This window comes from Coccinella septempunctata, chromosome 1 (assembly GCF_907165205.1).
Source record: "Coccinella septempunctata chromosome 1, icCocSept1.1, whole genome shotgun sequence".
Lineage (NCBI taxonomy): Eukaryota > Metazoa > Arthropoda > Insecta > Coleoptera > Coccinellidae > Coccinella > Coccinella septempunctata.
The window spans coordinates 60,808,278-60,831,983 of NC_058189.1; the positions used below are offsets into that span (position 1 = coordinate 60,808,278).

A 23,706-nucleotide genomic window follows, 5' to 3' on the forward strand; every position below is an offset into this window, starting at 1 on the left:
TGGCCATCAGTTGCTGAAAAATTTCACATTTACTGACTCATAAATACCAAATAAAGCTATAATCTCAACCAAGAATATTTATTTCTAGAGGGTCAAAATTTCAACATCTCAAACATTGTTCAGAGCTTGCTCAAGATCAGCAATCAGATCTTCTTCGTCCTCCAGTCCAACTGACAGTCGTATCAAATTGTCCGTGATACCCAGCTTCTTCCTCTGCTGCTCAGGTACCCAAGAATGAGTCATCAGAACATTCAGTGCTGCCAAACTTTCAGCGCCTCCTAGGCTTGGGGCCAAGGTGAAGTATTTCAGGGAATTCAGGAATTTCGTGGATGCCCCCATGTCGCCTTTTAAGTAAAAGGATAATATACCGCTATGACCACTAGATTGCCTCTTGGCAAGCTCATGCTGAGGATGGCTGGGTAGAGCTGGATGCATGACTTTTTCTATTTTAGGATGTTTCTCCAGGTATTCCGCTACAGCAAGACCGTTCTTGAAATGCTGTTTCATCCTCAACGGCAGCGTTTTCAAGCTCCTGATTATTTGATAGCAGTCAAACGGCGAAGGTACTGCGCCAATAGCCTTCTGGAAAAAATGAAATTTTTCACCCAGTTTATCGTCGTTGGTGACCAGCGCACCCATACAAACATCGGAATGTCCGTTCATGTACTTCGACAAAGAATGCACCACAACATCGGCTCCAAATGATATTGGTCTCTGGAAAAACGGCGTTAAGAAAGTGTTATCTACAACGAACATCAAATTTCGTCTTTTAGCGAGTTTTCCCATCTCTTCTAGGTCAACAACTTGAAGTGTTGGATTAGTGGGACTTTCCACAAAAATCATCTTAGTGCTTGGTCTTATACACTTTTCAAAGGCATCTACGTTGTTTTCGGCAAACGTTACCTCGATCCCAAAATTGCTGGCTATTTCTAGAAACAATCTGTTGGTTCCACCGTAGATGTCTTCGATACAAACGAAATGATCACCATGTTTGAGCAAAGTTAAAAGTGAGCTTATGGCGCCTAGGCCAGAACTAAAACAAGCTGCGTGCTTTGCGCATTCCATCTTAGCTATTATTTTTTCCAATGCGTCTCTTGTAGGATTCCCATGTCTGATGTATTCGTATTCTTTGTAGTTTCCCGGGGCTTCTTGCTTGTAGGTTGTTGTCATGGAAATTGGAATCACCACTTCTCTGTTGGTCCTCTTATCAGGGTCTTGGCCTTCGTGGATGGCAATTGTTGATAGTCCTTTAGGTAAGGGGAGAAAACCATTGTTGTTGGACATTACTTTAAACTATTTGCACTTTTACTCAAAAACGAGAATAAGTGGTATAACTTGAAGCCGAAGAAACTCTCAATTAAGTGATAAGATTCAGAAATAATTAAATTGTTGTGAGATTTTTCGTTGAGTTATCAGCATATCACCACGCAAAACTCACCAGAGATGTTATATACTCCACATAAAAAGGAATATCAAATGCATTTATTTCAATAGGAGATGAGTGCGAGTAATGATAAATATACTGCTCATCAATGAAAAATAACATATTTGAAAATTTTCGATATGAATCAAAAGTTCAATGTTCAGACCAGTGAAGAATGATATATAAAGTGAATGAAAAAATACTAAAATAAAAAAAATGGAATGAAAAACAGGAATCATTTCAGTGGGTTGTTGACATAAAAGTATTGATGGTGGTAATTTCTTTTCCAAATGGTTGGATATTTCATTTGACACACTTGAAATGATGAGCTATACTATACTTGCCTTCAAAGGCGGTTTTGTCATAATTATAAGTAATAAACAAGGCTAACAGAATAATTCTTTTTGTTTGATCGACTTAGCGCACCAGTAATCAAAGGCCTAAAAAAATTAAGAATGTCCATACTGAACGCAATACGCACAGACTCAAAAATTCAATTCGACTGATTGCAGAATTCATTCATCTTGTCCGATTTTATTTCGAGTTTAAGTTGAGAGCTTGTTGCAAATCGTTTAATAATTTGAGCAGCCCCCGTAATTCAAGAATCAGAAAATTATTTCAATAACGCATCATATAAGAGGTCAATATAATATGATAACATATAGGTATCATATATTTCACAATAACTTGAGCATTTGTGCGTATAGAAAAATAATATGCAAGGTTATTCATAGTATACTCCTATAACAAGACATTTTATCATACATAATAAATAATTTTTGGGATTTCAAGACTCATTAGAATTGTGTTTATGAGGGCTGGTCCTGACTTCTTTGAAACGCGTCACGCTTAAAATTCACTCAGTTTTCTTTTTGCAGAACCCTCAGAGTAATGATTTGTAATAGAGTGATGACAAAATTTTCCTTCCTTCCAAATACCGAAATAATGTGACGGTATTCTATTGTTTCGGCAGGAATATGAAATATGAAATTGAATCCTTTATGAAGTCTTAATGGTGGATGCGCCTAACGTTTGCACCACAGACCACTAATATTATGTGAAGTACATCCGCCATTATTGGCGATATGTATCATATCATAAGGGAATTAAGGGATGTTACAAGCAGATCTATCTTTGGTTACAAGTTCCGGTTAAATGGAATACTTACAAATTACAATAAATGACAGATATATAACAATATGACCAGTCCATTTGTATTGATCTCGAGATTCCTTATTTCCTTTTTTTTTCAGGAAGAATAATGTTGATTTTCGTATTAATTAACAATGTTTCGAAACATAACGTACATCATTTATAATGATTAGAAGCAAACTATGAATAGAAATCAATTATAACTATCTAGTAATAGGAAGAGGGAGAAAAAGAATTTCCATTCTACGATTCTACTCTTATGTCATATTATATGTCATTAGTTGTCAAATAGTAAAATATTTATACACCTGTCACATGTGTACTTCCTATTTTGCTAAACCTATTGTTTTGTTGTTAAATATTTGATTGAGGCGTTACTTCGAAGTTTGATCGATAGTTGTTGTTCAGTCGTGTGACTTATAATTAGTTTGTTAAGAATTGAAAAAGTTGAAAAAGTGAATGGTTCTAGGACAAGAGAGATTTCGTATGCCCATCCCGTTAATGTGACGTAAGTTGTTTGTCCCTATCTGAAGTTGTTTACTATTTCAATTACATATTCTGGATTCAAGATGATACTAGTAATTATTCTTGAGCTACGATAAATCTAATGAATGGGACTGTAAAATACATTCAGTTCATCTTCATCAAAATGGCGGATCTTCATGACCTGAAATGCATCCGTAGTAGTCGTAGGATGTAAATAGCTCATTCTATGAATGTATTTTTCTCAGAATCCTGCAGCTACATCTTTTCGTACTTTCTCTAGAATATGTCATTGAAGCTCTATCAGAATAAAAACATCCGTTTTGGTTTGTTTTGTTTAGTAGGTTTCTTATTACAGCTCGTATCGTCTTTCTTGAATAATTATGCTGTGTAAATACACCCAGAATAGAAATTTTCGAGAGAGAACTATTAGTTCTTTGGATCCTGGAGCGATTCAAGTGTTTGTAATGATAAAAGAGGACTGTCACTTCTTTTATTATTTCTGCTTCCTTGTTTGGGGAGATTTCTCCTATTATACTGCTCCATAATCTAATGCTTTTGCAGTTCCAGTTCTATTTCTTTTGTCTACATAAATAATTATAATGTACAGTTGCATCCAATTCGGACTTTATTTTTGAACTACAAAAACCTCGGCAAAATCATTAGTTTTCTCGGTTTCTGAATAAATTATTTGCATAAAAGGAGTGACGAAATAAAGAGAATGTAACCACATATATGTATATAATGTAAATACATAAATTGAATAAAAAATTACATTGATTTCAGAGTGATTGTGAGTGCTTGTAGATAGTATAACGCCTCGTATAACGCCCTCAAGTTGGAAACTCGTTGAATTCTCCCAGGAATTCTCCTAAAACTTTCATAATGGTCTGGAAGTAAAATGGGAATGAAAAGCAATTTTTCAAGGAAGTTTATCGCTTTGATTATGTTGATAGGCTTTGAATTCGATTGATTGTATTATTATATTACGAATATCGATCTCGCATATTAATTTATTTTGACGAAAATTGATATCATCACTAGAATTTCTGATAATTCCTTAGAATTTGTTTACTTTTTATTCGTGTTTTCATTGGAACAATTTCATCAATAAATCGAGCCTCTTGACCTTCAGTTGTTTTGGCAAATGTTTGTTGAATCTATTTAAAATATCCGTCGAGTCTATAGCTTTCTATTCGATTTCTCGGCATTCATTTTGTATTTCACTTATTGTTCATTGATTGTTGATTTCGGCATTCTGCAGTTTTTTTATTATTTGTCCTGTTTTCATGTGGAATCAACAACTTCCAGTACAAGACTGCCTGCTGATGGTGCACCTTTCTTGTGGTTTGATCAGGTAGACATTTATTTTTTAACGAGCGTTCAAAAAAAAATCTTAGCTGAGCAGGCTACAGAATTTCGAATGCCTGATTTCATTAGTCTGAACGGAAAAGAATGAGCTACGATCATTTAAGCCGAGATTCATTGAATCAGTGATGATATTTATGAATGGATAAACTTTTGCAGAACTGCATTTTAATACAAATATGATTTCTGCTATCTCAGTTTCGTGTGATGATTATTAGAATGAATGAAATTAATTAATGTTGATTCAGCACCGCCGATGATAGATCAAATGAATGGACTTCTCGTGTTGAATTAAGATTAGAAGTTTTACTAGATACTACTAATGATTATACCTTCACCATAATAAAACGTAGCCAAAAACCGAAAACTGTACACTACTGTATTGAAGCATTTTTTTTTATTATTTCCGATCTGGCTTTGAGGTCCAGAAGATTTGCTGGACACGCTCCAGTTATTCGTCTTTCGTTTGACATTTTTCGCATTTCTTGAGAAGCACCGGTTCGCATACGGAAAGCTAAATCCCAACCCTTTAAATCAGCTGTTTTCCCCCTGTTACCTCCCACTCGGTGCTTAAGAAATACCTAGGTCTCATTACAGGCAAGCCACATTACTTTCTAACACATTGAGTACGAATTATATCTGTTACAAGGAAATCTTCTCGGAAATGTTGGAAACCATAAAGATTTTCAACAGCTAACGAGGTACAAATTGCCGAACGAGTTTCGATAAACGCTAATTGTTAACGCCAAATCAATTCATATCGCTGTAGAAACTGATCTTTCTTGTATTATCAATACGCTTCTCAAGCAAACTTCAAGGAAATAATTCATTCATCGTGCAAACATGTGATAAACAAAGTAATTAACCTCCGAAGTCAACTTGTAAGTAACCGCAATGAAGACATTAACTCTTGTTGTCACTGTAATTAACTATTGTTGTTACTTATTTCTCGTCGGACTGTATGGTTGAGATCTGTGGGAAAAGGTCCATTCGAGGTAGATGACTGGAAAGTTGTGTTAATTTCTCTTCTTGTGACATGCAAAGCAATTATGTATACCTATCTTGAAAGAGGTATGTGTGATTTTATTTGTGTTTGTCTAATTTGAATTATAAGTAATTTTTATCAATTTCCTCTAATTGCTCAGTCAATTAACTAAATCTTCTATGAGTTTATTTGTATTGAAATTTTAGTTCTAAAAATATTGTATAGGGTGTTGCGGATCAGCTGATTCTGATAGGACCTCTGTGGGGCACCCAAATTTTGGTTAGGTTCATGTTGTTCATTTTGTGATTTCCAGTGGTTTCATGAATTATCCCTCAGTGTTGATATGAAAGTGTGGTATAATAGAAAACTGGCTATTATTGACAATATTGACTGTATAATTAAAAAGTTCGTGATCATAAATGTCGTAGATGGTTTGTGTTCCACCAAGTGACGTCAATCCGATCGGATATGTTTTGGCTTCTTTAATTGGACCTTGTAACCAGTGGCGTAACTAGAGTTGACTCATGGGAGAGGTTTACCCACCAGTCAACAACTCCAACATATTACTCCCTCTAAAATCTTTCAACTGTTTATTACTTTTAAATAGTTACTTACCATTTTTTTTTTAATTTCCTCTAATCAATAGGGGGGGTGTTACGTCCCTAATGACCCCTCTCGTTACGCCTATGCTTTTGAAAATAGATGGCGCTGTGAATGTCTGGATTCTTTGATATTATGCGACGCAGTCGTTCGGGAAAAATTCATATACAGATGATGCCGAATTTGTAGAAAATCTTATTACCAGGTTGATCTGGCAATACATATAGGTACAGGGTGGGCAACATTTGTTGTCTTATGATCGGAGAACTATAAGATCTAGAAGAAAATGAATGGCACATTTCCTAGCTCTTTTTCAGAGAAACAAAGAATGATGAAAACCGTAGCTTTCTACGATTCTTCGTTTTTGAGTTATTAGCAAAAAATGAGATTTTTACGATTTCGAAAAATTTTCATATTTTTTTTGTCTTTGAAGTTACAGATCTGAAACTTGCCTTCTACAGTCACTTTTTTACGTAGAATCCACTGACGAGCTCAATTTTTTTTTTATTTCGTATCATCAGGAGAACTTTCCTTGTTTAAAATGCCAACTTTTATTGAATTTGTTAATTTTGAATTGAAAATAATTTTTTTTCAGTATTCTACGTATAAAAGTGTCTAAGAAGATTCAAGTTTCAGATTTGTAATTTCAAAGACAAAAAAGTTATGAGAAATTTCGAAATCGTCAAAATCCCATTTTTTTGCTAATAACTCAATAACGAAGAATTGTAGGAGGCTACGGTTTTCTCCATTCTTTATTTCTTTGAAAAGAGCTAGGAAATGTGTCATCCGTTTTCTTCTAGCTCTTATAGTTTTCGAGATTCCCTCAGTAGACAACGAATTTTGCCCATCCTGTACAGATAATACTTTATGTATGATTGTAAAATCGTACTGGGATTGAATGTAATCTCATACTAAATAAGTGGTTTTTGCTCTATGAACATGTCCTCAAAACCGCCTATCAAGGGCGCAAACCCTAGCCTAACCTTTAAATGGAACACCATAATGCATTCAAATATTATAGGAATCATCAAAATACGTTGCTTATGCTTCTTTGATTGTTGGGATGCAGTGAAGGCTAGTTGCCTTTTTCTGAGTATCAGTTTCTTAGAATAATAGGTAATAAAATAATGTTCCTCGAAGCTTTTTCTTTAAAAGACGTCCGTCGATATACAGGGTGTGAATGAACAGTTGCGAAACAATTTGAGGCGCCATTCAGAGTAAAAAAAGAAAAAAAAAATGGTTTTGGTACTTTTGGTCTATGAATTTTCCTTTTTCAGCAGGCCCTGCCTAGATACAGGCCCCTAAAGATGGCACCTGAAAATAAATTTTGGATTTTTTCCTATAGAGTCGTTCGGGGTAACTGAGCGCAGAGGGTAAAGGTCAGTTCATATTATCCGTCCGTCTCGGTTCAGTTCAGCTCAGCCAAAATATCTTTCAATGTGTTTTATATGGACTAATTCATACTATCCGTCTCCGACCCTTCAGCACCTATCGGCACGCTTACGGCCGTCCGACGGTATTCTTCCAGAGAATATTTTGCGGATGGGCTGAAGGGCGTGGTTGGACTGAACGAGACTGAACGTATAATATGAATATGCAACCGCTCAGTTCAGCTCAGTCAATCGAGGATTTTCCTTTGTCGTGAAAGCTTCTTTGAACTTTTCTTTTGTATTAATTGCGACATTTTTCACAGTTTACAGGATGATGATTCATAACTATTGGGACATAGGCTAAGGGCAGATTGTTTGGACCAAAATATGGCGATAGGACCAATTATACCTCAATAAAATATTGCTGTGCAAAAAAGATGATAGAGGGCGTTAAAATTGATTTTTTTTTTCGTTTTTTGCTAATAATTTCACTGTATATTTTTTCATCCGTTTTCAAGGAAAACACAATTGAACAGTTCAGAGCATCGGAAGGGGATTTGAAGTAACGACTTATTTATTTTATTCATTTATTTCGACGATAAAGCATAATCAAAAACAATGTAACATAAAAAGAATAAACTTAAATTAAATGTTCTACATGTCCTCCCCTACTTCTATGCCTTTTCTAATTCTTTCAATAAAGGACTTTCGAACTTTGAAGAAAATACTATTCTCTCCCCTTATAAAAAATTCAACTTTAACGCCCTCTATCTTTTTCCACAGCAATATTTTATTGAGGTATATTTGGTCCTATCGCCATATTTTGGTCCAAACAATCTGCCCTTAGCCTATGTCCCAATATCAATCACCCTGTATAATCGAAATGATTTCCTGTTCATTCTAAAATAGCCATGATGTGTGGACCAATTTTTTTTAAAATGTCCAATATTCACCTTCAACTTTCTTCTTTTCAAATATTGTTTAGACACCCAATCTTTTTACCGACTTTTTGTTCCTCTTCATCTTCGTCTAACAATAATGCAAAAGCACATAATTCCTTGAGGCAAAATTGCAGCAATTTTATTTTTAGCAAAAGTTAATGGGTTTTCGTGAGAGAATAACGAAAATAATAATACTAATAATTTAACAGAAATTTTTAGGGTCTTTCTTGTACTGTTTTGATCCAAATGAAAGGCTTCATGTGTCAGGTGCTGGTCGATGCGAATGCAACCGAAGATTCACGACACACGAAGCGGAAGGTGACTGAGACGATCGTGACTGATAATATGAACGCAACCTCCGTCAACGGCTAATGATCCTTCCGCCGGCCTGAACTGAGCGGAACGTACAGTATGAATCGACCTTAAGTGTGCGCAGTGCGTATATCTCGACTATGCAATGTATGAAAGAGGGGTTCATTTGGGTGAAGCAAGGGCGCAGAATCGCCAAATTAGTTTTTCATAGGAGTGCGCCGTGCGACGTTTCGTTAACTTTTTATTTGCAATCAATCAAATTCATTAGTTTTCTTGTTAATTTTTAGCATCTCTTCAAATTCTGCCAGGTCCAAGTTCCGCGTCCGACAGTGCTAAACAATTTTTATTCGATCATGCGCATATAAATCTAAAAATGTAATAAAAATTTTTAGGTTCTTTTAGCTGCTCAACTCTATAAGAACGTTAATTCAAATTTTGGCTTACTGGGGAAAGTGTGCGCTGGTAAGCGTGCGCATAGATTTATTATATGGGCATTAGTTCAGTGAGGAATAAATTATGACATTGTTGATTTTCTTGGTTAAGACTCGATCAATATTGTCCTATTTGTTCAGAAAATATGAAGAGCCTCCAAGAGGGGAATGTATCAAGTGTTGTGTTCACCAGGAATAGTGGTACGAACAATAATGCACTGCTTGTAAAAAGGCGCTTCTGTATTGACAATAAACAGCATTTCTCTAATATTGTTACATTTTGATGACATTATTTTGTAATTTGTTTTGATTGTGTGGTTCACTAAGCACTGCGTTCCCTTACTCCGTGAGGGTGCGCACACTTACCCGCAATACGGGGCATGTGAACGCACTCCGACTTTCACTATTAAATTTTTTTTTGCGACAAAAAAACGTTTTTGTTTGTTTGCTTTTTGATGTTTTTTTATAGATTAGAAAATTCTCTATCTTATGAATATGTTTCAATTTTCCTAGCTTCAACATTTGAAACAGGGTATGGCTTGAGAGGCAAAAGTGCGCACGGTTGCCCCGAATGACTCTAGAGACTAGAAAACTGTCAAGAATAAAATTAAGCAAATATTCTCAATATTTTCCAATTTGGTGTCGAATATGGTCTCAAACGATTGGATTGACTCAGAAATTGCAGGGTTATATTTTGGATTTGGACTGAAATATGACATATTTTGGAGAGTTTCCAAAGAAAGTTTTTGGAATCGTTGGAAAAAATGAAACCTGCAATTAAATCATCTAATTTCCAAATTTCCATTCCGATTCGAAGAGGGAGCTTTCATCATCTGACCCGGTAGCCGTCCTCACAAAAATCCAAAACGTGATCGACTAAATAATCTCGATCGATAATCAGGATAAGCTGGAATGTCGACGCGGTGCGGCGGAAGTCTTCTTTTCCTCAATCCTTCTCTCGTTCTAGGTTCTAGGCTCCATTTATTAATTGCCCGTCCCTTATCTTGAAACCCGTGCAGGTCTAGACCTGAACGAAATATCTCGTCGCAGTAGAAGGATGTTATTTATCCAATAATGTCCAATTCAATTTCAACTGGAAATTATTTCGTGTTCGGCCAGTGAGAGGCGAAGACTGACAAAGGCGATTGGCATTTGGAATAGACGACTTGTGGTGAAGTAATTTTGTGCTGTGAAGGGGCGGCTGTTGGTTCGTCTTTAATTGCGAAAGTTTGGGAAGTAAGTCTTCTTCACATCGAAGTAGATTGCTCGGATATTTTACCCGGAGATAAGGATCAGGTCGGAAATTTTTTGCTTAATTATGCGTTTACATGCCACTTATTATTAGCCTCCATAATTAATAATTGCCCAGCACTTTTCAATTTTTTATTCTTTTGTGCTAAGTTTGTGCACTTCTGTACCGAGTTTTATTTCTATTCCTTACGGTTCTCACGAGGGTTCTCAAGATATTCACAAAAATATATTAACTTGCCATCTCAGTATCTACTTATACTTATCGAAAAAGTTGTCTTTCGAAATCTTCCAAAAGTGCCTCTACTTTCCCGGAAAATCAAAAATCGAACACTTTTCTTTCTCTGTGCTAACTTGTGCTGTCGATATTTTCACTAAAATTGAAAATTGCAAAATTGTAAGAAATAAGCCGATACATATGCAAAAAACTGTGTTGCACTTGTGTCCGAGCTTTTGCCATTGAAATGTTTACGAGAATAAATTTTATACTGAGTATAAGAGAATATCCATAAATGATAATAAACTAAACTAAAAAGTTACACATGTCCTCCTGTTTTAATTGTGTTAGAAGAGACCCTAGCATTGATGGATCAAAAGAATAAAGAAATCTTTATACGAATTAATGAAACTTTTCAATACATCACGTTCATAAAAAAGACCGAAAAATATGAAATAATTTCTTTCGCAATATTGGTGATTGTAGGTTGGAAACTTAACAACTACTACTGTACCGAGTACTGTACTATATGTTGACAGTTGAAGCAACGTTCTCTACCTATGAGAGCGAATAGAGCGCTTTAATAGGTAGAATATTACATTTGTTAGAACTCATTGAATTGACCATTCCCAGGAATTTTATTTCAATCTTCAAGTAACTACTGATAATCTAAAGAATTCTCATGGCTATGTAATCTATAATTGTGTTTGAATTCATTCTATTCTATCCTAATTGTGCACTTTTTCTTCTAGTTTTACCAACACTTGATTATTTTACAATGAAATAATTCTTCAGTATTGATAAATATGGACTCGTCAGGCAGTGACTCCAGTATAGACAAATGTTCCTGTGATAGAGGTTATAGGTCGCAGGAGAGTGACAGTAGCAGTTCAGATTCCCCTTCTGCCCCAAAAACAAAAAAGAGCAGAATAAGCCTGCCATCTTTGGGTGAGTATCAGATAGGTGGAGATTCCACTAAACCACAAAAATATCAATGAAATTCATTAAAATTGTTCAAATAATGAAAAGTGTGGTACAGTTGATAATTTTTTGGTGAAATCACGAGTTTACCTTTCAAATTTTTGTTTCAGGCTTCAATTTACGCAGAGGCAGATCTCTGAACTTCACAGGAAAAAAAAGTAAAAAATCCCCCACTTCGGATGAAAACAATTCCTCCTCCTCTGGTAACAGTTCCTTAAGTGGCGCTATGAGGAAATCGCCAAAATGGCCACTTAAATTCCACTGTTACAAAAAGGACCCTAAAGTTGCCCTTCCTAGCCAGGAGGAACAGAACTGTTGTAAATGTACTTGCTACAAGAGGAAAGAAGAAAATGCTAACGAAGAACAAAATGATGCTCCTACGGTGTCAGAGGTGGCTGCTTCTCCAGATAGCACAGGTAAGAAATAATAACTTTAACTTCCATCTTTATTCGTGTTTTAATGTATCATGTGAGTTTCAACAAACTGCCAACTATAGAATTGTAGTACATAATTTGATGTATGGCACTAACAATGCAAGCAGCTCAAGTGTAGCTTAGTTGTAACTTTTGCTTGGTTCCACTAGCACAAGACTGAATCGAATGAATGTTCCTCTAGTGGATGTACAGAATATCTACAAGTATGAAAGTTCCCTTTCCTAAGAAATGTAATTCATCTGGATATTATGATTTTTCGGAGTTGCCTCAATGAAGATGGAGTACAAAATTAAGATTTTGAGTAGAGTATTATTTTATCTATGCAAACAACTCCTGTTGAAATTATTTCTCTAATAGATACATGTTGAAACATAAATATTTGATGGTTTTCGAAAACTATGGAGGATGTGAAGTGATGTTAAAGTAAATACTATTTTTTCCTCAATTGACAAAGAACGTATTTTGGAAATTTTTTCTAAATTGTTTTGCAATTATAGGGTAACATCAGCAAATTTTTTTATTGCCTTCTCGATGCCACAGAATAACTGGCCAAATTAGTTTCTGCCAGTTTTCCTATTTCTATGAAAAAAAATTTCAGGTTCCATGTTCAAGAAGCTGTATCTAAGCAGAGGCTGCTCAAAAAAATATTCGAAAGACAAGGAATCAACCTTCAAAATTTTTTGCAACTATTCATATACACCCTGAAGAATAATGAAGGTTCAGAATTATTAGAATTTTCATGACTCTCAATTGATTTTTCCCTTCACCTTGGGTGTCCCCAAACTCGAAAATAATTTAAATTCACCCCTCCTTCTCTTCCTTCTTCAAATTCATAGTAAAAGAATCTCACTTGAATTCTTCAGTTATTCTTCCGGAATCTAGATCTAAAGTAGGATACATCGCTGTTCGTTTTATTTAACCGAATATATTGTATATTTGGTAAGCCTTGTTTTGTTGAATTCTCATCTACTCACTAACATTGTATTTATTTTCTTCTTAGTGAAATTAAAAAACAAATTTTTTGTTGTATTCAACTAGTATTATTTCTTCCGTAGTCGATGAACCTTTACAAGAACAACCCCATGAAGAAGTCACTGTACAACAAGTTGAGATAAGGGAATATAATGTAGTTAGACCTAGTGATGGATTCGATGAAAGTATTTATGGAGTGGCTCCTATACAGCCCAGTGTCGTGGTTACAGCTCCCTTTATGGAGTGGTAAGTGATGACAATTAATTAATGGTGTCATAACTGACGACCAAACACAAAACGAAAAGCTTTAGCAGTATACAGAATTGCACAATGGCATTGCAAAGGACCCCATCACCATGGAAAATGTCTTTCGGTTAAAATTGCTAAGTTAGTATTTACCCCATACCAAAAATGCAGGAAATTAACCAAAAGATATTGTGCATATAAATGGTGGGAGGTCCTTTGCGATTTGAAAATTACATTCATTATCATATTAAGTTAAATAGACCGACTTGAGGTCATTTCTCTGCGTGTATTGATTTCTACAATTCCAGTATAAGGACCATACATGAAGATTGCGATGAGGCTGCAAGGTTGGCAAGGGCGCGAGAAATAGAGCAGGGCGTAGAGGCTCCCGCGAATTTCAAGCCTGTACGGAGGGTACAGTTGCTCTGCAGTGATATGGAGGCGGAGAATGGACAGAGACCTCGCAGACTCCAACTGGTGTGCCCCAGAGACCTCAGCGTCGATTCACTGCGGGCTCTGTTCCACACTAATGTGACCTTGAAATCGTGCCCTATCGATTCGGTGAATGGATGCCACACGCAGGTTGATTTCATCCATTGCCTAGTACCTGATTTGCTGAATATAACCAACTGTAGTTTTTATTGGGGTGAGTTCGATAAAATCTAGGTTTGAGTTCGAAAATTTATGCATAAATATTTTCCTAGGTAAAATGGATAGATATGAGGCTGAAAGACTTCTGGATGGCAAGCCAGAAGGTACCTTTCTACTGAGAGATTCTGCCCAGGAAGAATTCCTATTTAGTGTGTCCTTCCGAAAGTACGGAAGATCATTACATGCTCGTATCGAGCAATGGAACCACAAATTCAGTTTCGACTCCCACGATCCAGGTGTTTTCACATCGGATACGGTATGTGGGCTGATCGAGCATTATAAGGATCCAAGCAGTTGTATGTTTTTCGAACCGATGCTTACATGGCCCTTACACAGGTAAAGATAACTCAGTTTTAATTCAATAGGCGAAATTTTCACGAAATGGAACGATATGTTTAGTTAATCCTCTTGCTTTATTACAGAAACTTCCCATTCAGTCTTCAACACTTGTGTCGTGCAGCAATCACAAGTCGATTGACATATGACAATATAAATTCTCTCCAGTTGCCGAAAACACTGAAGAATTACTTGAGGGAATATCACTATAGGCAGAAGGTCAGAGTGAAAAGGTTTGACGATGACGTTCAATGGCTTGAGCTGCAAAATATGTAGATATTTCCTTTTTTTGTTTTTATTAACTTAATATTGTACTGTTGATTTCGTTCCGATGCCGTCTGTTTAAGATTTTTATTTTTATGGAATTTTGTATCATAGTTTCGAGAATTTATGTAATAAACGTTTGTGGTATTTTGAAATATTATCCCAGTGAAGAGGTAGTTAATGCGGAGGAGAGTAACATAAATTAGGAAATGAATAATATTTAAAACATTTTTTTATCGATAAAATTATCAATAATCTGTTTATTACTGTTGCAGTTTCTTCTGATGTTGAAGAATTTTTTTTCTAAAATCTTTTGTTAAGTTCCATTCATGTTACCAATAACTTACAAAATGTTGATTATTTTCTTATGGTCGACTATCCCTATTTTGTTGATACTATAATAACCTGTTATCTGAAATTGTGCTCATTTTAAAAATCAGTTTCTTTTCTGTGAAAGTTTTAATGATTTTCATCTGAAACCATTAATATTGAAATTATTATCGAAATTTTTTCCTCAAAAGTATAATATGTATTAGAGAATCTTAACCCGATATTCAAATAATGAGTGGTTTGTTTTCACCCTGATTGGAAATAAAATGAAGTATTCATCAATATGTGAATCATTTTTATAAAAGCTAAATAAATTTTAAGTATTCAATGATTGAATAATGACTATTAGAAATTTTAATATTGATGTGATGTAATCAAATTATTGCGGCCTAAAATTTCATATATTTAAATATCGTGTATATTTGTCCTTGTTCCTCAGTAAAAAATATCTTTCATATTGTACCTAATATTTCATCAAGGAGTAGGCAATGGTGGAAATTTTCCTGAATTATTATGAATTAATTATTCTATGAATATTTTCAACTCAAAAGTTAAGCATTCCTTGAATGAAGCAATAAGTAACAGTTCAGGAGGAACTTCCCCCATAGGTTATTTTATCTGTTCGATTCATGAATTAAAAAATGCCATGTTTGAAATTCCAACAGTAAAGAGTTTAGCAAAAATATAATTAACAGCATAGGAATTTTTTTTGTAGAATCAAGTTCTTTTTAAAAAATATTCACCAAACTTCAGTGAAGTTTGTCAATGCAGTGCTTTAAATAATTGTTAACGGATAGTATTATATGATTAACTATGTCTCAAAATTGAGTAAATATCCCATTGTGAATAATAAATATGTTTAATTAAATTGTTCATTATTTACAATTCATTATATGACATTGTTGGAACTCCCTAGCATTTTGTAGGGAGTCTCTTATTGGGAATGAATTTCAACAGTTTAACAATCCTTAGTTGAGAAAGCAGTGTTCAAATTTTTAAAAACCGTGCTGACTAGAATCATTGAGTATTAAACCCATCGTGGGTTTAATACTCAATGCTAGAATTAAAAAAATCATCAAATTCTTACTGACAAGGATTTTTAAAAGTAAAAGGGGCTTTAATGGATGCTGATATGGATAAATATAAACAATTAGATCTGGCAATGAAACTTTTTGCGAACTTTCCTTTTATTTTGTTTGAAAGCTATGAAATAGTCATTAAGTCGTTTGATCGAATAATTGGAGGATGAAAAAGCAGGATAGATTCATTACTATGGAGGGTACCCTCCATAGCCATTGCAAGGTGATATATATCTCCTTGGCAATTGCCAAAAGACGCTAATGAACCATAAACTGTCAACAATGTCATCTGTCAGTCAAACCGAAAATTGACGTAGAGAGCATTGCCCAAGGTATGCGTAGAGGTTACGTAGGCTACTGCTGCATGAAGGCAATACTTACAGTATAACACTTACAACACCTTACAGCTAGAACATTGTTTTGAATTCTTTATCTAGACAGTTAGGCACATGCAGATTTCGCTGTAATATTTTCCATCAAACACGTTTCAATGCTTGAGTTAAGCGTCAATCATCGATTTTATATTTGATTCATTAGTTAAAAGAATAATTATTGACTGCTTAGTATAGTACTCACCACCTTTTGAAGAAGGGGATTTCTGGAATGGTTATTTTCCTCACAACTAGAACAAGTGCAGTCAACGGAACCGGGTTTGAAAAGACACTTTACGCATGAGTTGGAAACAATATTTGTCTGCGTCCTTTTCCTTCCATAATTTTATATTCAAAAAACTCACTTTCTCGCAACAGTATGGGAAAAATCAAATGATAACATTCACAACAGCTGATATCGTAATTTCGAAAATATCACCGAAGAGTGAACCTTTCTGCTGATGCAATTTCAAAATTTTAGTTCTATGCAATAGATGTATTCTATATTTTGACATTATTAATTTTAATTACGAGAGTTGACGAAACGGTAATCTATGAATCACATTCAACGTATTTTATGTTCCTACAGTTTTCGAGAAAAACGTTCACTCTACGTTTCCTTTGTTGAACTCCAAGTTTATTAAAAATTAAATTTTTTTTCGTTATTCAGAGTGATAGCCTATTTTTACTTATTGAAGTGACTATAGTGTACCAGAGTGCATCAATTTTCCGGTGATTTCAAAGAGGGGGAGGAAGATATTCTGCACCATCCAGGAATCAAGGTATGAATATATGTATCTTCTTATTTCTTTTTGAATTTGGCAACTAACGCATTACTTGTTTTTATGAGAGGGGTTGCCCAATACATAATTTCATTTATGTCGCGAATAGTTGAGACTCCACTGATGGAAAAATTCTTAGGAAAGGGAAAGGCTTTATTGGTATGTTTCGGCTCTTAATCTTCAGTAACATTCATGTAACAATGAGGGGCAAGTAACTAACTATAATTAAGTCAAATTCACAGGAATAAAAAATATAAAATATTACATATATTTGCAAGAAATGAATTTTTTTTTCAAAGATATCTTTATATTACTTCGGAAATGTGATTACACATAAGTCTTATGCAAAATTGCCGCAAAAACTTCTGTAAACATTGTAAAACACAACGTGAAGGTTGAAGGTGTCAAAGGCACGGATGTAGGTGCGTTTTCCTAGGTCGTAGCTGTAAGGTCAACTTGTGCACTAGCCTCTTCCTCTCTGCTGTCGGATAGCATATTCGACGGCAGCAAAGCGGAAAAAGACACGTTCACAAATCATTGTTTGAATCCTGGTGACGACAATCCTATAAAGAAAAAATTGTTAGTTTTCGCAAACAATCTCCTGGTGTTTTATAAAGGTACATACAGTCCCTGGCCATATTATTAGACGCATTGATTCGATGCAAAATCTCCATATTGAATTATTAAATTGAATGTATATGTTACATATACTACATCTGTAAATGGTTTTCACATATAATATATCATATTCAATAAAAAATATTGATTTATTGATGATTAAACATGAAATTCTAATATTTTGCTGAGCCACCCTGTGTAGCTATGAGAGCTTCATACTATCAATGCAGAATTGTTCGGTTTGCTGCATTCGAAGATAATGATTTCATATGTGGATTATCGAAATAACGTCCGAACCTGCAGAATGCAAGACGTCCACTGGAAGACATAGTACTGATTCATACTCAAGTACTAATACTACAACATCAAAAATAAATGCCAAATAGAACAATTTAATGAGAGTCGTAGATAAAACTGACATTCTGTGGAAATGAAATTCAAATATTCTGCTTTTTCCTCGGGCAATACCAGTAAATATAAAAAAAATCCTCAGTGCGTCTAATAAACTGGCCAGGGACTGTAAGGGCCGACTGCACCGCTTAAGCTTAACGTTTAAGTGTAGCTTATTTGAATAATCCGACTGCACCGTAGTTTAAGCGTCACCTAAATCGAGATAAGGTCGGCTTATTTTAAGGAGAAGAAAAACTACCGCTTAACTTCAAAATTTTTGAAAGTAATGTCAAATGTTCAAATTCAAAATTTCAAGCACAGTTCGTAGTTCGGCATTCGAGTATTCACTTTTAGAAGTAATTTCAAAAGTTAGCTTTTGTATAGTAGTATAGTCAGAGACAGTGTTGTGATTAGTTATTAGATAGTTATGGAATTTATCGCCAATGATATAATCTGGGAAAATCTTGATGAATTGGAAATCGTTGAATTTGGAATTCCTCGTAGGATATATGATCGTACAGATCATTTCCATAATTTGGATGATTTTACATTTTTCAAGAAATTTAGATTGAGTAAAGAGAGTGTGATGCAATTCTTGCCTTATGTCGAAAACCATATAAGGACCCGAAATACCATAGAGCGGTGCTTTGGTATATGGAAAAGACGGTTTCCAATCCTAGCATATGGCTGTAGGCTTAAAATGGAAACAACTATGGCAATTATTATAGCCACAGCCATACTACATAATTTTGCAAGAGGATTGGGTGAAAGTGAACCAGATATTGATGAAGAATTTGACGTGGAGGAATTACATCAGATGATCAGAAATGGGAGTATCCCAAATGTTCCTGAAAGCACTGCAACAGCGAGCAGTATTTTATTTCGTACAAGGCTCATTCAAGACTACTTTGGGAATTTATGTTTTTACTTTTGGAAATTTAATAAATTGAATAAATTTATTCAGGTTTACTCTTTTTTTTATTTCTACAAAAAATTAACAAGTATTGTTGAATAATTCGAGATTTTTCAATTTCTTAATCTGCAAGTCCTTAATTTCTAGGTCCCTCTGCAAATTTTTCATTCGGAGCTGATGCTCAGCCTCCTGTCTTTCATCTTCCCTTTTAGATCTCTTGAGTTCAGTTTCCAAGTAAACTTTTTTTAAATCCGCCACTTCGTGATATTTTCTCGATAAGTCACTTGTATGTACCGCTTTCACTACACCAGGACGTCTTCTGGAAATCCACTTTCCAGATTTTTCACAGAGCCTTTTTGTTTCTGATAGTTCTTTGGAAAGTGGAGTTCTCAAATTCTGAGCAGTATTATGGAAAATATGACCTATTCTATGGTGGATTGCAACGTCGCACACGAAATCTTATACCGTGCTATGGCTTAGTCAAGCGCCACTTAATTTTCTACGGTGCACTTCAACTTTCCCTTAAAATATAAGTGGAGCTTGGCTAAGCTCCACTTAGAAATGTGTACGGTGCAGTCGGCCCTAAGTTTGGTGCTTGGATCACAGATTACCATTTTTCGACAAAAAAAAATTTAGTTGAAAATAATGATTTTCATCGCTATGTCAAATTTCGTGCATTCTCTGTGGATGACGGTATTTCTATGGCTCAATCTTGAAAATATGGAGTAAAAATTTGACAGTGTTTTGCGATAATGAAAGTTCTCCTAATTTTATCTGATTTTTTGGCTAAAATCTTTGTCACAATTCTCAAGCAATCGGCCTACTGATTTCAAATGCAGTTTTTCCTACAAAAGCGAGTTGATTGAAATGTGTAAAAGAAATTCAACTATTACTTGAGAGGGTTCAACATCTTGTGAAATTCATATTTTTCGGAGATTTGGGGGTATCCTTCAAAAACTAACGAACGAATTCGAAAGATTTTCATCTAGCCGTTTCTCATGTTTAAAAAGCACTTTTTTGACGCGAATGTTGTGCCTAATGATGATATGTTACGGGAAAATTTGATTTTCAAGAGAAAGTTTTGCGCTGTTAATACCTATGCATATATGTACATGCAGACATCTGTCTGTGAATTCATTTTGTAACTCAAGATGAAAGGTATTCCTCCTCCCACAAACAGAAACGCCAGTTTACGTAATGCCGAGAGATAATAGCAAAATAAATCAGCTGAATATCTCCATACACCGTTTAACCCGATGAATCAGTTTATTGTCTTCACTAATTAACTCTAGTCACTTCTAATTTTCGAACACGTAAACTCGTAAAAGTCACCCAAGCGAATGAGTCCGATAGACTGTACATTTTTTAATTGCTGCCTGACTGTTAACTGGAACACATGCTTTTAGTTAAAAGCTCATGTATTTTTTATACATATTTCGATTCGATATGATGTGCTTCAAACTACTTTGAATAATATCACTTCCTCGAATAGCCAACTTTTTCAATACAGATTAAACGAACGTTTTTTCTTCTGAGCGATATCATTGTTAACTGGTCCCAGATTATTCAACAATGGAATAATGAAATAGATGTATCGTTTCTGCAGGAAATCGTACACAATACGATAAAACAGCACTAATGGAATTAGGTGTACCTGTATTCATTTTCATGGTATGAAAATGTACATTTGTTACTCGAACTAAAATTAAGAAACCAAACATTTGGTGGAGAAAACAATGGTTGCTTATTATTTTTTTCTACGCATTGATAAGATTTTACTACACCTCCAGTGTCGAATGAAAAAATGGAGTTGGATTAATACTGGTGAGATAAGAAATAAAAACATGAGCTTATTGGGTTTGGAACAATATTTGGAAGTATTGTTTTGATTTCTTTACGACCTTTACTTTTTTCTAATTATGAGCCCATGATATATGGATCGCGGTGGAATAGAAAAGAGATTATAGCCCACTCACAACATTCGGTTTACATTTTTGTGCGTTTGTTGATAGAAACGAGAGCGTTATCAGTTTTTGTATTGTTTTTTTTCTTAATTTTAGAATTTTGAGGGGAAAATGGTAACAAACGATTGGGCTGGAATACTTGATGAAGAATTCGTAGTCAAATTCAAATTTGTTACGTTAGCGCTGTAATTTCCGATAGAAAATAGTTAGGCATGGGCTTTAAGGGTTTGAATATGTCAGGTAAGTGGCACCTGGAATTTTTTTCAATCAATTTTGAAACACGGTGAAATCTAGAGTGTATTGAGTATTCTTTTCCAGTTTTGACTCCATTCTGACACGCCGATGTACAAAAGTTTTGTTCATTGCTTGATTTGACGGCTAGATATAACACCTCATAAGCAACATTTTGGCGTCAACCCATAGGAAAATTCTGAATCGTTGAGTTTAGCTTTCGGTACACTGTCGATTGAGGCACGCTGTGAGAAAATGGGTTATTTAACTAACTTCCATTCAAGCGGAGCACAGAGGAAATGACTCCAGCCTGGTGTGAGTTACTTATTTTCCGTCTTTCGCGATTGAGAGGAAACACGTGTTCCTCATCGATAAGTTTTCGCTGAAATGAAGCCGGAGACTTGTCCCGCTGTTTCCTAACAGCATTAAGGAACAGCAGTGGCTGAAAGTAACATTGTTGTTACGTCCTCAGAGCATAGTCACTTAAATGTGTTCATGTATACGTCGAATAATGGCGATTGCATGTTCCATTTACTTAATTGATCAGGACATTGGTCCGAACAGTGTATGAAATAGGCAGTTTGTCACGTTCCTCATTTCAAATGTGCGAATGCATCATCTGGCGAAAAATTTACGACATACCTATATAAGAGGATACATTTTTGCTTTCTGTTGTTTCAATGGTGAGTTCAGAAAGGCTTGCCAACTTGTGAATACGCTAAATGAAGAATGGAAACGTTTTTTCATATTATATTTATGACGCTTTTCGACATATTTTTTGTGACTTTTTGTGGTTTCGTCAAAGAACATCTTCAAAAGTTATTAAAAATATGACATAGAGTATTCTCTTAAAATTGATGATACCACAGAACAGTTCAATTGTTGAGGTTTCTGTGGCGAAACCAGAAATAACGTCAAACTGTTTTTTTGAAGAAACAATATGAATTTTCTATGCCATCAATCAAAATAAATGATTGAAGCAACCAAAACAAAAGGCATAATTGAATTGAAAAAAGATTCTATTATGAAAATTTTCCTCGAGTATGTATTTACAACGTTGACAAGGGTTACTGATCAGCATTTGTCTATGCTCTGAACTAGTCCATTAATCCCATAGACATGGAGACATGGACTGAGCAATACCAACTATGGCTATTGGCTATTTTATAAAAAGAAAAAAATGATCGTCAGGCCAATAACTGTCTCTTTTCTGTTGACATGAGGGTGGACAAATCTACAAATCAAAATTCTAGAAAAAGACAACTAGCTGACTTGACATTCTCCTAGTCGCTTTTTTAAGCGTACTTCATGCACAGATGGAAAGAGACTGCTCAGTTTCAGTCCATGTCTCTATGTCTATGATAAATCCATAAAAATATGACTTCATCATAAAATAATTGATTTTCTTTGCTCGGAAGCAACAATACGATAATCTTATATAACGTGCGTTCAAAAAAATTCGTCGTCAAGTAGGCTATGAAATTTTGAAGGCTGATGTTCGGTGGCTGAACGTATGTCTTTCCTTGAATTACTTCATCTTCCCAAAATGTAAACAATGATGACATTAACCTATATATCGTAATTTTGTACGGAAAGGCACTTTTCAGAAAAGGTTACCTGTAAATTTCACCCAACTTTCGAAAAGCATTTCTTTCATTGAGTAAGATGACAAGAATCCAAACAATCTGAAGCGGTTAGAAAAGTTCTTCGTAAAAATTTTAACCTTCCACTATTTTCATACGTAAGAGATATGACTCTTGAATTGATCGTGGTAGTATGTTTTTTGTAAGAAGGTTCTAGTTACTTCAGTCATATGAATAAATCACAGTAAGATTCTGAATAAAATGTTTATTAATTCTCTATAAATATTGAATTGATTAAGTCATTACTGAAAATCCATGACTAAACTAAAAGAACTGAATTACATAAAAATAGCTATTGGACAATTTATTAAAATTCAATTCAGCTATAAAAAGGTATGATGCTTTCTCCTTCATAACGTTCTGCTATTGTTTCATAAAAGAAAGTAGGTCCACATTTTGCCTTTGACTGATGCATACTGTCAGTATGCATCAGTTCAGTATGATACTGAACTCCAATTTTTCTCGGATGCTTCAAGGTTAGGTAATCACACCTTTTCAGTTTTCTGATAACATGTCAATCTTTATGGAAACAAATGGATATCTTTTTTTCAAAATCGTGTGGCATATGCCAACGGATACTCCATCCACTTGAGATAAAATCTGAAGAAGGTTTGTCGAGCTTCTGTCACCATGTTTTCATTATTACTGAACTCTAGAGTTTTCTTTTTTGGTATACCACTTTCTTTTTTGTTTGAACATACCTGTTTCGTCAACACATCGCAAAACAGTACAATGGAAAAATTCATTCTTAATTCTTAATAATCTACAGCAACATAGGCTTCAATGAAGTCGCCGGAACAGAATATTTCCATTTTCCTTCAATTTTCTTTCCAATTTTGAAGTAGAATTCAATAGTAAAAGTCTTTCACACGTTCGTAAAAACCATCTTTATAATTTGCTGATAATTTTAATTCAACAACAACCCAAAATGCTAAAATGACAGTTCATCTGGAAAATAGTAAAGCACGAGC

The 23,706-nt window shown here is 34.8% G+C and overlaps 2 protein-coding genes across 7 annotated transcripts; one reads left to right on the top strand and one right to left on the bottom strand.

Moving 5' to 3' along the window:
* Nucleotides 1-64: 64 nt before the first annotated feature.
* On the bottom strand, nt 65-1,318 carry LOC123313887 (putative cystathionine gamma-lyase 2). Its single transcript, XM_044898985.1, has one exon. The coding sequence runs from the start codon at nt 1,282-1,284 to the stop codon at nt 109-111; it is 1,176 nt and encodes a 391-aa protein (XP_044754920.1). The 5' UTR covers nt 1,285-1,318; the 3' UTR covers nt 65-108.
* Nucleotides 1,319-2,852: 1,534 nt separating this feature from the next.
* LOC123315235 (suppressor of cytokine signaling 5-like) lies at nt 2,853-15,612 on the top strand. 6 transcript variants are annotated; one of them, XM_044900894.1, is made up of 7 exons: nt 2,853-3,083; nt 11,283-11,478; nt 11,622-11,927; nt 13,001-13,163; nt 13,478-13,809; nt 13,868-14,150; nt 14,237-15,612. In XM_044900894.1, the coding sequence occupies exons 2-7, from the start codon at nt 11,337-11,339 to the stop codon at nt 14,424-14,426; spliced, it is 1,416 nt and encodes a 471-aa protein (XP_044756829.1). In that variant the 5' UTR covers nt 2,853-3,083; nt 11,283-11,336; the 3' UTR covers nt 14,427-15,612. The 6 variants fall into 6 exon arrangements, with proteins under 6 accessions (XP_044756829.1, XP_044756788.1, XP_044756812.1 ...); XM_044900853.1 differs by having other exon boundaries at nt 2,854-3,083; nt 13,472-13,809; XM_044900877.1 differs by lacking the exon at nt 2,853-3,083 and adding an exon at nt 4,278-4,415 and having other exon boundaries at nt 13,472-13,809.
* The last annotated feature ends 8,094 nt before the right edge of the window (nt 15,613-23,706 follow it).